At 46.9% G+C, this 14,255-nt stretch overlaps 1 protein-coding gene across 3 annotated transcripts in view; it reads left to right on the top strand.

Moving 5' to 3' along the window:
• ky (kyphoscoliosis peptidase) overlaps positions 1-14,255 on the top strand; it is a 216,912-nt gene that overhangs the window by 20,911 nt on the left and 181,746 nt on the right. For all 3 annotated transcript variants that reach the window (XM_038817555.1, XM_038817554.1, XM_038817553.1), the window contains exon 2: positions 1,050-1,097. In XM_038817555.1, the coding sequence (XP_038673483.1) occupies positions 1,085-1,097 (13 nt within the window). In that variant the 5' untranslated portion in view covers positions 1,050-1,084. The remainder of the gene's footprint in view (positions 1-1,049; positions 1,098-14,255) is intronic.

Below are 14,255 nucleotides of genomic sequence, written 5' to 3'. Positions count from 1 at the left end.
CACATCCAAGGTGCTATGATCCATGGGTCATTGAAAACCTGGCCTGACATCATGAAATTTCCTGAGGACTTATAGAATTTACAGTGCAGAAGGAGGCCATTCGGCCCATCGAGTCTGCACCGGCTCCTCGAAAGAGCACCCTATCAAAGGTTAACACCTCCACCCTATCCCCATAACCCAGTAACCACACCCAACACTAAGGACAATTTTGGACACTAAGGGCAATTTATCATGTCCAATCCACCTAACTTGCACATCTTTGGACTGTGGGAGGAAACCGGAGCACCTGGAGGAAACCCACGCACACACGAGGAGGATGTGCAGACTCCTCACAGACAGTGACCCAAGCTGGAATCGAATCTGGGACCCTGGAGCTGTGAAGCAATTATGCTATCCACAATGCTACCGTGCTGCCCATATCCTTGCAATGAGTAGGCCAGGTTGGGATTGCACTCCTGAGAACTGGAAACCCCGGGAACGGGGTCCGGAATCCTGGAACCGGGTTCCATCCATCATTTTAGAAGGGTTCCTGAGTCATCCTGGCCTTAACCACCAGTATTCACAGATCATAATTTGGGTCCTGCTCTTCTGTTTGTGTGTGGGCAACAGTTTTGAGCAACTCAGAATATTACATAATACGAAAGAGAAAATGCTGGAACATCTCAGCAGGTCTGGCAGCATCTGTCGGGAGAGAAAAGAGCTGATGTTTCCAGTCAGATGACTGTTTGTCAAAGCGCCATCGGACTCGAAACATGAGCTCTTTTCTCTCCCTACAGATGCTGCCAGACTTGTTGAGATTTTCCAGCACTTCCTCTTTCGTTTCAGATTCCAGCATCTGCAGTAATTTGCTTATATTATATAATGCTATCTTTGATGTAAGTTTGTGATGGTTAATGCTTCTCTGATCTGAGATTATATTCCAATTGCATTGAGATCTGAGATAAAATATTCCATTTGTATTCATAAAAAATACTAAATTCTGCCAGTTACAGGGTTAAGTTTAATTCACAGACTAAATGACAGAAAATATTCCAAACTTTTTTCTACAGGGAAACAGTCAGAAGACCGATACCGTGCTGGTTCTATGAGTAGCGGAGGTAAGAGAGTTCTCTAATAAAGACTTGTAGGTTTCCGTATGCAGTATTGTCCGGGTCCTTCCTGTTTATTCCCTTATTTCTCCTTTATTATTTTCCCGTTATCATTTTTGATACATTGATGACTAATGGACATGTATCTTTAAGCCAAGCAGCAGAGAAAATGAGGAATTCAGAAGATACTGGAGAGAACAGTCTGCTTGTCTCTGCTGGTTCAAACAGGAGTTTCAGACTTGTTGGTGCCACAGAGAGAGATGGAATGGCACTTGGTTTGATTGGTTGAATTGGCCCAAAGGGCGGACAGGTGGTGATTGGATCTTATCTCAGTGGATTGATTTTAAGAGTCTGAAGACGCTTCAGTTTGTCTCCTGAAAGCACAGGGAGGAGGTCATTCTCTCTCTCCTCCCTGCTCTCTCCAGAAAGGCTGTATTCCTGGGGCTGCAGAGGACCTGAAACCATGACAAGCTGCCTCTCTCTCTCTTTCACTCACTCACTCACTCTCTCACTCTCACTCTCTGTGTGTGCTGTATTTCTGAAACTGTAGAGATCTGAATAAACTATAATAAAGATCACAAGCTAAAAGAAACGTTTGAAGGGGAGTCAGGTGCTGGAAACAACCAACTGAAACAAAGACTTTTTCTCCCCTTTTACTTATTGTTTACCCCTTCCCCTCGGTGTTTGTCAGCCTTGGGCGTATGTGTCTGTGTATATAGAGGGTGGGGGGGAAAGTTCAAGTGGGATTTAGATAATAATTAACCAGTTGTAGTTACAGCATATTTCATTATAGTTTTTGTTATTAAATAAACAGTAATTGTGTTTACATTTACAAACCTGCTGACTGTAATTATTGGGCATTCTGAGTGTCTGCTTGGCTGAGTGTCAGTGCTTTTGGAGTAGGGTGTACACAGGGAATTAGGTAAAACATTACATAGGAGAAGGTGAAACTGAAAAGACTGAGTGTGGCGCTCAGTCCAGGCAGGAGCGGAGCACAGACGAGTTTCATAAACACCAAGGTCAGTTCCTGTCCTCATCGACTTCAGTCAGCGTCACAGTGAAACAATCATAAAAAGTGTTTGCTTTGTTTCTTTTGTTTGGAGGAGGGGAATAAATGAAAAACAGCGTAAATAAATGAATCGAGGGTCATTGTAATAAACCTATGTAAGTAAACAAAGTAGGGGAAGGGAAGTAAAGTTAGCCTCAGGGAGGTAAGTAAATAGCATTCTGAAAAAGCTTACATTTTCTTACAAGGGTATTTTTCGAAGAATTATTGGTTAACTCAATTGTGTTGTGAATCCGGGAAATGTAGGACTCAAAATTTAAAAAATGAATTTATGTGATGTGGGCGTAGCTGGTTATTGCCCGTCCCTAGTTGCCCTTGAACGTGGTTGTGAACTGCCTTCTTGAACCATCACAGTGCTTGAGATGTGGGTACACCAACAGTCCTGTTAGCGAGGTAGTTTCAGGATTTTGCCCCAGCAACAGTGAAGGAATGGCGATATATTTCCAGGTCAGGGTGGTGAGTGACTCCAGGTGGTTGTAATCCCAGGTAACTGCTGCTCTTGTCCTTCCAGCTGGTGGGTTTGGAAGGTGCTACCTAAGAAACCTTGGTGAGTTATGGCAGTGCATCTTGTAGATGGTGCACACGGCTGCCACTGTTCATTGGTGATGGAGGATTTGAATATCTGTGCAAGGCGGAGGAATCAAGCGGGCTGCTTTGTCCTGGATGGTGTCTAGCTTCTTGAGTGTTGTTGGAGTTGCACTCATCCAGGCAAGTGAAGAGTATTCCATTACACTCTTGACTTGTGCCTTGTAGATGGTGACAGTCTTTGAGGGAAGTCAGGAAGTGAGTTATTCGCAGTAGGAGTCCAAGCCTTTGACCTGCCCTGGTGGCTATGGTATCAATAAGGCATTTATCCCATAACTTGTCGTTCCCAGACTCCCTGGTCGGCGCCTTCCATTGCCTGGGCTATTTGGACAGCTTGTGACAATGTCAGCGAAGCATTAACAGCCACCGCTACGTCTCCACGTTGCTGATACCCCAGACCAACCGGTCACTCAGGATCTCCAATGAGGAAGCTCCAAACTTACAGAATTCGGGCATTCTGCACAAACCGACCATGAACACAGCCACTGACTCCCCTGGATTGCGGGCGGTACTTTAAGTCTATACCACTATATTATTACAGAAGGTAGTGGGCTGAAATGGCTACTGACCACTTTGATTATCTGTTCAAAAGGGTGGGAGTCAGGAAAAACCAGGACTCGGATCACCCCGTCAGTCTCTGCCTCCGCCGTGGTGATGAACATCACCACCTGCCGCTCATTCTCAGTAATGGCATTGGCCTGAAAGAAGAAGCGAACTTGCTCACCGTAGTGGGCCCAAGTCGTTTGAGCCGGAATTAACATATCCAACCGACCAAACAATGGCACCCCAAGGCACGGATCTTGGGGTTTTGGGTGAGGTATAGGCCAAATCCTGCAGCGTCATCCAGAGACCAAAGTTTATCCCTCATCGCCAGATTTGGAAAGGAATCTGCACTGAGCCGAACAGGTTGAACAAAGAACAAAGAACAAAGAAAATTACAGCACAGGAACAGGCCCTTCGACCCTCCCAGCCTGCGCCGATCCAGATCCTTTATCTAAACCTGTTGATCTACTTCTCTCTGTTCCCCGCCCGTTCATATACCTGTCTAGATGCCTCTTAAATGGTGCTATCGTGCCCGCCTCTACCACCTCCGCTGGTAAAGCGTTCCAGGCACCCACCACCCTCTGCGTAAAAAACTTTCCACGTACATCTCCCTTAAACCTTCCCCCTCTCACCTTGAAATCGCGACCCCTTGTAACTGACACTCCCACCCTTGGAAAAAGCTTGTTGCTATCCACCCTGTCCATACCTCTCATAATTTTGTAGACCTCAATCAGGTCCCCCCTCAACCTTCGTCTTTCCAATGAAAACAATCCTAATCTACTCAACCTTTCTTCATAGCTAGTCCCCTCCATACCAGGTAACATCCTGGTGAACCTCCTCTGCACCCTCTCCAAAGCATCCACATCCTTCTGGTGATGTGGCGACCAGAACGGCATGCAGTATTCCAAATGTGGCCTAACCAAAGTCCGATACAACTGTAACATGACCAGCCGACTCTTGTACTCAATACCACGTCCGATGAAGGCAAGCTTGCTGTATGCCTTCTTGACCACTCTATCAACCTGCATTGCCACCTTCAGGGTGCAATGGACCTGAACTCCCAGATCTCTCTGTACATTAATTTTCCCCAGGACCCTTCCATATAGTCTGCTCTTGAATTAGATCTTCCAAAATGCATCACCTCGCATTTGCCTGGATTGAACTCCATCTGCCATTTCTCTGCCCAACTCTCCAATCTATCTATTTATCCCTCCTGAAGCATCTATACCCTGGGATATTCAGTTGCCAGTCCTGCCCTTCCCTCAACCGAGTCTCAGTAATACCAATAAGATCATATTCCCAGGTACTGATCCAAGCCCTAAATTAATCTGCCTTACCTGCTACACTTCTCGCATTAAAACAAATGCACCTCAGACCACCTGTCACTTTGCGTTCATCAACAGTTCTCTGTCTACTCTTCACCCTAGTCACATTGAGTTTACTATCTCGTACCTTACTGGCTTTAGTTGCTGCTTCTTTACTGACCTCTAAGTTACTAATCTGGTTCCCATCCCCCTGCCACATTAGTTGAAAACTTCCCCAACAGTGTTAGCAAAAGCACCCCCTAGGACATTGGTTTCAGTCCTGCCCAGGTGTAGACCATCTGGTTTGTAATGGTCCCACCGCTGCCAGAACCGGTTCCAATGTCCCAAATATCTGAACCCCCTCCCTCCTGCACCATCTCTCAAGGCACGTATTCATTCTGACTATTCTTGAGTTTCTACTCTGACTGTCCCGTGGGACTGGTAGCAATCCTGAGATTACTACCTTTGAGGTCCTACTTTTTAACTTATCTCCTAACTCCCTAAATTCTTATTGTAGGATTTCATCCCTTTTTTTAACCTATATCGTTGGTGCCTATATGCACCACAACAACTGGCTGTTCATCCTCCCCCTTCAGTATGCCCTGCAGCCGATCGGAGACATCCCTGACCCGAGCACCCGGGAGGCAACATACCATTCGGGAGTCCCATTTTTAGCCTTTACCTTAACTGACTACAAACTATACTATCAAATAATTAATAAGTGACAGGAAAAAATGACTTTCCTCACCAATCACAATACTCACCAACACAGGAAGAGTTAAATTTCTCCCAGCTGCTGCTAATTGGAGCACTTTCCTTACCAGGCAATCAGGTCACTGCTTTGCTGTGATGTCACCCTTCCAGGTAAGTTTTTAAGTTTTAAGAGGTAAACTTACCTTCCCAACGACCCCTCACCACTGCTCCCGCCGAGAATCTGAAGTCCGCTGCTCCTTATCAACAGTCTTTATTTTTTGGTTAGAGGAGGAGGGCGGGTGGGAGACACTACACTTGTAGTGTCTCGGGTTTAGCCGCTGCCCAAATATATCAATTCACTCACCTTCCCAGAGCGCAATTCGGCCGCTCCCACTCAGCTCCTCCCACGCACTGAAACTGCAAACAGCCTCCTGGTTACTGCTCTTGCTGAAAAAAAGAAAGCACACTCCGCGCTCCTGAAAAAGGTTTAATACAACAGAACAAGAGTGGGGCTTAAGTAGGGTGCTCTTTCCAAGGGCCAGTGCAGACTCAATGGGCTGAATGGCCTCCTTCTGCACTGTAAATTCTATGATCAGTCTTCTAAGAGCACCAAGGATGTAGAAGGGAGAGCCCCGACCCTCAGTGGGGGAGTGTGTATTCCCTATAGTCCATTGGGGATATCAATTCCCCCATCTCATTAGTGTCCCATGACCTGCTTAAGGTTTCATTTGTGTCCCATGACCTGTTTAACCCTAGGTTATGACATTCTCCCCCCCCCCCCCCCCCGAAGTCCATGGCGACGCTGTCACACACGTGGTCAGGCTGAGACGGCGAGGTGGGGGACAAGGGCCAATGCCAGAATATCTTCAGAAATGGTTAACCCTTAACTCCGTCAGATGGAAGAAGATCCTGTGATGAGTAGCGGAGCAGGGTGCGGCTCTTCCATCCAGGCCAGTGGAGAATTTTGGGCACCTGTGGCATAGGCTCCAGGACCAGGGATTCAAGTCCATCTCCGAATCAGAGGCGTGGAAACATCATGGGGGTCCTCGGGCTGTCGGAGGATGTGCCCGCGGGTCCGCCGCTGGGTGCCTGTCTCCAAGGTGGTCCACAGGATACTTCATTTGTTGGCGCCCCGCTTGCAGGTGATACAAGGTCGGCCCTGTCTACCGTAAATCAGTGCCCTTAAGCCAGCAGATACCCTGAGCGTCGTTACGGGACATAAATCTTTTTTCCCACGACAAAAACACAAACCGGGCCCTTGAAATGCAGAACCGCAGCCTTAAGAGCCAGTCCCTTTCACACTTTTTTCCCCTATGTCAAGCAACAGCAACCCCAATCTGGTCCTAAGCCACCGACCCATCCAGGAACAATCCCTCTAACTGCATAGGGGTGGCCCAGTAAGCAATCAGAAATCCTACAAGCCCGGGCTCAATTTCCTCAAACCATGTTTCAGGGTCTGCTTTCATGGATGGCCTGCTCAGACAACCCGATCGACGGCGGATGGTCGGGGCCATCCTGACATGGCGGACCCTGTTGGAGCACAAGAAGCCCGAGAAATCTTGGCTCATGAACGAGGGCCCAAATGGACACGAGGACCTCCGGAATCCTGTGAGTGGAGAAAGAGAGGTGAAGTTTCTTGATTGTCATTGCCATGGCGATAGGCGGCATTTGGTGGACCTCCATCCACTTGCCATGCACACCAATTAGCAGAAGAAACATTGAGCCCAGAAAGAGACTGACAAAATCAACATGGACGCATGCCCAAACAAACACCAGGCCATTTCCACAATTGCAGGGGCACAGCGGCGGGGAGTCGCCGGTGTTCCTGACAGATGTCACACCGTCTCGATGCTTGCCAAACCAGACGTAGCTCTGAACTAACATATTCATCCATGAGGCTCCAAAGTGGCCACTATTGACGTCACCTTAACAATTGACCCTTCTCGGGGATCACCACAGGCTCCCCAGAGTAAGACCCCAAAGACCCCCATCTTCAACATTTAAAACGGTCAAGTTAGTGGCGAAGGGCTTCAGCTGCCCAGGTAACTGATCTGCATTGCCTCCATTGAAGATGAAGTTTCACAGCTTCGCAAAGACAGGATCCTTTTCCATCCATTTGTGTGTATGCAAGGCCCTGACGGGAAGCGTATCCATAAAATTGAATATGGTCAACAATTTATCAACATGGCGAGGAGGCATCGACTCCAAGACAACGCAGGTGACTCAGTGAGACTGCATGGGAAATCTGTTTACAATTTACATAGATGATCTGGAGTTGGGGACCAAGTGTAATGTGTCAGAGTTTGCAGATGACACTAAGATGAGTGGTAGAGCAAAGTGTGCAGAAGCACTGAAAGTCTGCAGAGGGAAACATATAGTTTAAGTGAGTGGGCATGGGTTTGGCAGATGGAGTTAAATGTTGGTAAATTTGAGGTCATCCAATTTAGAATGAATAACAGCAAAATGGACTATTATTTAAATGGTAAAAAATTGCAGCATGCTGCTGTGCAGAGGGACCTGGGTTTAGATAGATCGAGAAGTACAGCACAGAACAGGCCCTTTGGCCCACAATGTTGTGCCGAAACTTTGTTCTAGGTTAATCATAGATCATAGAATTTTGGGCACTAAGGGCAATTTATCATGGCCAATCCACCCAACTTGCACATCTTTGGACTGTGGGAGGAAACCGGAGCACCCTGAGGAAACCCACGCGCACACGGGGAGGATGTGCAGACTCCGCACAGACAGTGACCCAAGCCGAAATCGAACCTGGGATCCTGGAGCTGTGAAGCAATTGTGTTATCCACAATGCAACCGTGCTGCCCTTAAGAACATATTAATCTACACTCCATTACGCTACCATAATCAATGTACCTCTCCAATAGCCGCTTGAAGGTCCCTAACGTTTCCGACTCAACTACTTCCACAGGCAGTGCATTACATGCCACCACTACTCTCTGGGTAAAGAACCTACCTCTGACATCCCCCCTATATCTTCCACCATTTACCTTATAATTATGTCCCCTTGTAATGGTCTGTTCCACCCGGGGAAAAAGTCTCTGACTGTCTACCACATCTATTCCTCTGATCATCAGTCCAAAGATGTGCGGGTTAGGTGGATTGGCCATGCTAAATTGCCCGTAGTGTCCTAAAAAGTAAGGTTAATGGGGGGTTGTTGGGTTACGGGTATAGGGTGGATACGTGGGTTTGAGTAGGGTGATCATTGCTCGGCACAACATCGAGGGCCGAAGAGCCTGTTCTGTGCTGTACTGTTCTATGTTCTATGTTCTATCTTATAAACCTCTATCAAGTAGCCCCTCACCCTTCTCCGTTCTAATGAGAAAAGGCCTCACACCCCCAACCTTTCCTCGTAAGACCTACTCTCCATCCAGGCAACATCCTGGTAAATCTCCTTTGCACCTTTTCCAAAGCTTCCACATCCTTCCTAAACTGATGCGAACAGAACTGCACACAGTACTCCAAATGTGGCCTTACCAAGGTTTTGTACAGCTGCATCATCACCTCACGGCTCTTAAATTCAATCCCTCTGCTAATGAACACTAGCACACCATAGGCCTTCTTCACAGCTCTATCCACTTGAATGGCAACTTTCAAAGATGGGGGGCCTCACGGTAGCATGGTGGTTAGCATCAATGCTTCACAGCTCCAGGGTCCCAGGTTCGATTCCCGGCTGGGTCACTGTCTGTGTGGAGTCTGCACGTCCTCCCCGTGTGTGCGTTGGTTTCCTCCGGGTGCTCCGGTTTCCTCCCACAGTCCAAAGATGTGCGGGTTAGGTGGATTGGCCATGCTAAATTGCCCGTAGTGTAAGGTTAATGGGGGGGATTGTTGGGTTACGGGTATGTGGGTTTAAGTAGGGTGATCATTGCTCGGCACAACATCGAGGGCCGAAGGGCCTGTTCTGTGCTGTACTGTTCTATGTTCTATCTACGAACATAGACCCCAAGGTCTCTCTGCTCCTCTACATTGCCAAGAACCCTACCGTTAACCCTGTATTCCGCATTCATATTTGTCCTTCCAAAATGGACAACCTCACACTTGTCAGGGTTAAACTCCATCTGCCACTTCTCAGCCCAGCTCTGCATCCTATCTATGTCTCTTTGCAGCCGACAACAGCCCTCCTCACTATCCACAACTCCACCAATCTTCATATCATCTTCAAATTTACTGACCTACCCTTCAACTCCCTCATCCAAGTCATTAATGAAAATCACAAACAGCAGAGGACCCAAAACTGATCCATGCGGTACACCACTGGTAACTCGGCTCCAGGCTGAATATTTGCCATCCACCACCACTCTCTGACTTCTATCGGTTAGCCAGTTCGTTATCCAACTGGCCAAATTTCCCACTATCCCTTGCCTCCTTAATTTCTGTATAAGCCTACCATGGGGAACCTTATCAAATGCCTTACTAAAATCCATATACACTACATCCACTGCTTTACCTTCATCCACATGCTTGGTCAACTCAAAGAAGTCAATAAGACTTTTAAGACAAGACCCACCCCTCACAAATCCGTGCTGACTATCCCTAATCAAGCAGTGTCTTTCCAGATGCTCAGAAATCCTATCCCTCAGTGGCTTCTTTGCGCCTGAAACACAAAACATTCGTTTGCAGGTGCAGCAAATAATTAAAGAATTGCTGGAGGAATGCTCAAAATCCGAGAGGTTATTTTGCAGCTGTTTAGGGTGCTGGAGAGGCTACACCTGGAGTGCTGTGTACAGTTTTGGTCTCCTTACTTGAGAAAGGATGTGCTGGCACTGGAGTGGGTGCAGAGGAGATTCACTAGGTTGAGAGGATTAGATCTTGAGAGTAGACAGGGACTACACTCACTCCGAATTTAGAAGAATGAGGGGGGATCTTATAGGCACATATAAAATTATGAAGAGAATAGATAGAATAGAAGCAGGGAGGTTTTTTCTACTGGAGGGTGAAACTAGAACAAGGGGGCATTGCCTCAAAATAAAGGGGAGCAGATTTAGGACTGAGTTGAGGAGGAACTTCTTCATCTAAAGGATTGCGAATCTGTGGAATTCCCTGCCCAAGTGAAACAATTGAGGCTACCTCGTTAACCGACAAAGGTAGATTGATTTTTGAACAGCAAAGTAATAAAAGGTTACAGTGAGCAGGCGGGTTAGTGGTTCTGAGTCCACAAAAGATAAGCCATAATCTTATTGAATGGGGGAGCAGGCTCGAGGGGCCAGGTGGCCTACTCCTGCTCCTAGTGCTTATGTTCTGACGTCCCAGAGCGGTGGCCAAACGTGTATTCATAATCCGCTAGTAGCAATGCCCAGTGCAGGATTCGAGCTGATTCTCTGGACGGAATGACCTTCATAGAATTTACAGTGCAGAAGGAGGCCATTCGGCCCATTGAGTCGGCACCGGCCCTTACAAAGAGCACACTACTCAAGCCCACGTATCTACCTATCCCTGTAACCCAGTAACCCCCACTTAACCTTTTTGTACACTAAGGGCAATTTAGCATGGCCAATCCACCTAACGCGCACATCTTTGGACTGTGGGAGAAAACCGGAGCACCCGGAGGAAACCGACGCAGACATGTTGAAGGATTTCAACTGTGTCAGTTGAGGGATTTTTAAACCATCAATTCAAGGTTAGCAGCTGCACTTGCGATTACTGGAACTCAGTAGAAATTCAAGTTAAAACTTGTCAGGTGCAAATAAGAATTATTTTATTTGTCTTCTATTGATTACAACAAAGTCATTTAAAAGGCAATTCATAGACAATTTGAAGCTTTAAAAGAATCACAGGAATTATCTTCTTAGACAATCAGCTCGAAACATAACTTTCAAAAGTCAAAGTCTGAAGTCAAAGTCTGAAAATGAAATATGAATACAGAGAGACAGTGAATAGTTCAGATCAAAGTATAGATGCTTCTAACCTACCAACAAAAACTATCCTAAAACTCTTTCTCTCTCTCTCTAACCCTAACCCTCCCTAACCTAACCCTAACCTAACTCTCAAATGGCGGCAAAGTCGTCTTCTGTTATACTGTTTCATATCTGTCTTAAGTCATCTGATCACACCCCAAAATAATCCTAATTGGTTTGGGTTAGACTCAAACACATTTGATTTGATGACAAGCTGTCCATCTTCAATATGTAACATTACTTCTTAATTGTTGCCTGTCTGCCTACTTGTGCATGTTAAAGAATGCGATATTGTGCTTTATCAAAGCCAGCAATAACTGGTTTCATGCTGACCTGACTGCTGCAACAATGGAGACCTCATGCCAGCAGAGGGCAGCAGAGCAGAGCTTCTGATTGGCTGTTCCGGGGAGATTTGCATATGTTTAGTGCGGTCAGCATAAGTTGAAGGTGTACCTGCGCAAGTGACCCTAGGAGTTCGAGTGAAGGCAAGCATCCAGCAGAGGGCAGCAGAGCAGAGCTTCTGATTGGCTGTTCCGGGGAGATTTGTATACGTGCAGTGCGGTCAGTGTAAGTTGAAGGTGTACCTGCGCAAGTGACCCTAGGAGTTCGAGTGAAGGCAAGCATACAGTAGAGGACAGCAGAGCATAGTTTCTGATTGGCTGTTCCGGGGACAGCCGAGGATGGAACAAAGATTGAAGAGCGCTGGGAAATGGTGAGCACAAAAAAAGGAAAGAGGAAACTGAAAAATGAAACAAAGAAACCCCTGACGGTGAATAGTAAAAAGCGGCAACTCAATAGTGCCGACAACTCCTGCGATGAAGGCGAACAATCTAAGAATAGGCCTCAATTAAAGAGGCAAAGCACCAATGTGGAAGGGGATGCACAGAACCCCCAGACCACAGACAGGAATGAAAACAAAACTTGCTTAGAGCATCAACCTCTGGACGATGAGAACCGGCCTGCAACCCCAACACCCGCTGACTGCCACGTCGGACACAACGGCTACACCCCCACCCCCCCCCCCCCCCCCCTCAATGCACATCCATCAGGTTCAAGGCCACACTGAGGACAATGGCAGCTTCCTAAACCCAGCAACTGTAAAACATTTTGAGAACACCACCGGCATGGTGGGGAACTTTGAACAGCTGGAACAACCAACTGCAATAGACTCTGAAATCTGAGACTGGTAAATCTACTCTTTTTAAAATGGGTTTTAAAAAGTTGTTAGTTTAGCAATCCGACGGACAGAACTTTTTTTGTGGTTAGAGGAGGAGGATGGATGGGAGACACTATGTAAGTAATGTTTCGGGTAAAGCTGTCACTCGAGAACAGCCCCTTCACAAATCTCCTTCAATTTACACTGACCGTACTGCACGTATACAAGTCGCCCGGAACAGCCAATCAGTAGCTCTGCTCTGCTGGCCTCTGCTGGATGCTTGACTTCCCTCAAACTCCTTGGGTCACTTGCGCAGGTATACCTTCAACTTACGCTGACCGTACTGCACGTATGCAAATCGCCCCGGAACAGCCAATCAGAAGCTCTGCTCTGCTGCCCTCTGCTGGATGCTTGCCTTCCCTCGAACTCCTCTGGTCACTTGCGCAGGTACACCTTCAACTTACGCTGACCGTACTGTACAATGCAAATCTCCCCGGAACAGCCAATCAGAAGCTCTGCTCTGCTGCCCTCTGCTGGATCACATTGGTCTGCCTGTGATGATTTCAAAAGGACTCAGGCCTGTTGTTCTGTTTGGTGTAGCTCTAATACTGCATAATACTATTGGCAAAGCTTGGACCCAATTCATGCCTTCCTGGCTGTATTTAGACAGTCTTTCACTCAAAGTTCGATTCATATGTTCCACTTGTCCTGATGATTGTGGATGATAAGGACAATGTAAATTCCAGTTAATGTTTAGTAATGTTTTCGACTTCCCTACAAACAGCTCCTGTAAAGTGGATCTGAGTCAATGCTAGCTGGTACTCCCCATCTGGGGATAAAGTCTTTGCATAGCACTTTGGCTGTATGGGCAGCTGTCCCTCTTCTAGCTGGAGCAGCCTCCACCCATCTGGAGAACTTATCCACTATTACAAGGACGTCATTGTATTGTTGACATTTAAGAAGAGTGATGTAATCTACTTGTATATCCTGGAATGGACCTGCAGGAGCAGGAGCAGGAGCTCTTAATTGAGGCATTGGTGTTATAGGACCAAGTTATTCTTTTGACAGGTTACACATCGGTTTGCTACCAATTGTGCATGTTTTTGAATCCTTTACCACACCAATTTCTATGGAATCGATCCATCATTTGTTGAGGTGATATGTGTCAAAGAACAAAGAAAATTACAGCACAGGAACAGGCCCTTCGGCCCTCCCAGCCTGCGCCGATCCAGATCCTTTATCTAAACCTGTTTCCTATTTTCCAAGGTCTACTTCCCTCTATTCCCGCCCATTCATATACCTGTCTAGATGCTTCTTAAATGATGCTATCATGCCCGCCTCTACCACCTCCGCTGGTAAAGCATTCCAGGCACCCACCACCCTCTACGTAAAAAACTTTCCACACACATCTCCCTTAAACTTTCCCCCTTTCACTTAGAAATCGTGACCCCTTGTAATTGACACCCCACTCTTGGGAAAAGCTTGTTGCTATCCACCCTGTCCATACCTCTCATAATTTTGTAGACCTCAATCAGGTCCCCCCTCAACCTCCGTCTTTCCAATGAAAACAATCCTAACCTACTCAACCTTTCTTCATAGCTGGCACCCTCCATACCAGGCAACGTCCTGGTGAACCTCCTCTGCACCCTCTCCAAAGCATCCACATCCTTCTGGTAATGTGGCGACCAGAACTGCACACAGTATTCCAAATGTGGCCGAACCAAAATCCTATACAACTGTAACATGACCTGCCAACTCTTGTACTCAATACCCCATCCGATGAAGGCAAGCATGCTGTATGCCTTCTTGACCACTCTATCAACCTGCGTTGCCACCTTCAGGGTATAATGGACCTGAACTCCCAGATCTCTCTGCACATCAATTTTCCCCAAGACCCTTCCATTGACC

This window comes from Scyliorhinus canicula, chromosome 13 (genome assembly GCF_902713615.1).
Source record: "Scyliorhinus canicula chromosome 13, sScyCan1.1, whole genome shotgun sequence".
Taxonomy (NCBI): Eukaryota; Metazoa; Chordata; class Chondrichthyes; order Carcharhiniformes; family Scyliorhinidae; genus Scyliorhinus; species Scyliorhinus canicula.
The sequence above is the reverse complement of the archived record's forward strand: the minus strand, read 5'-3'. Positions and strand labels throughout refer to the sequence as shown.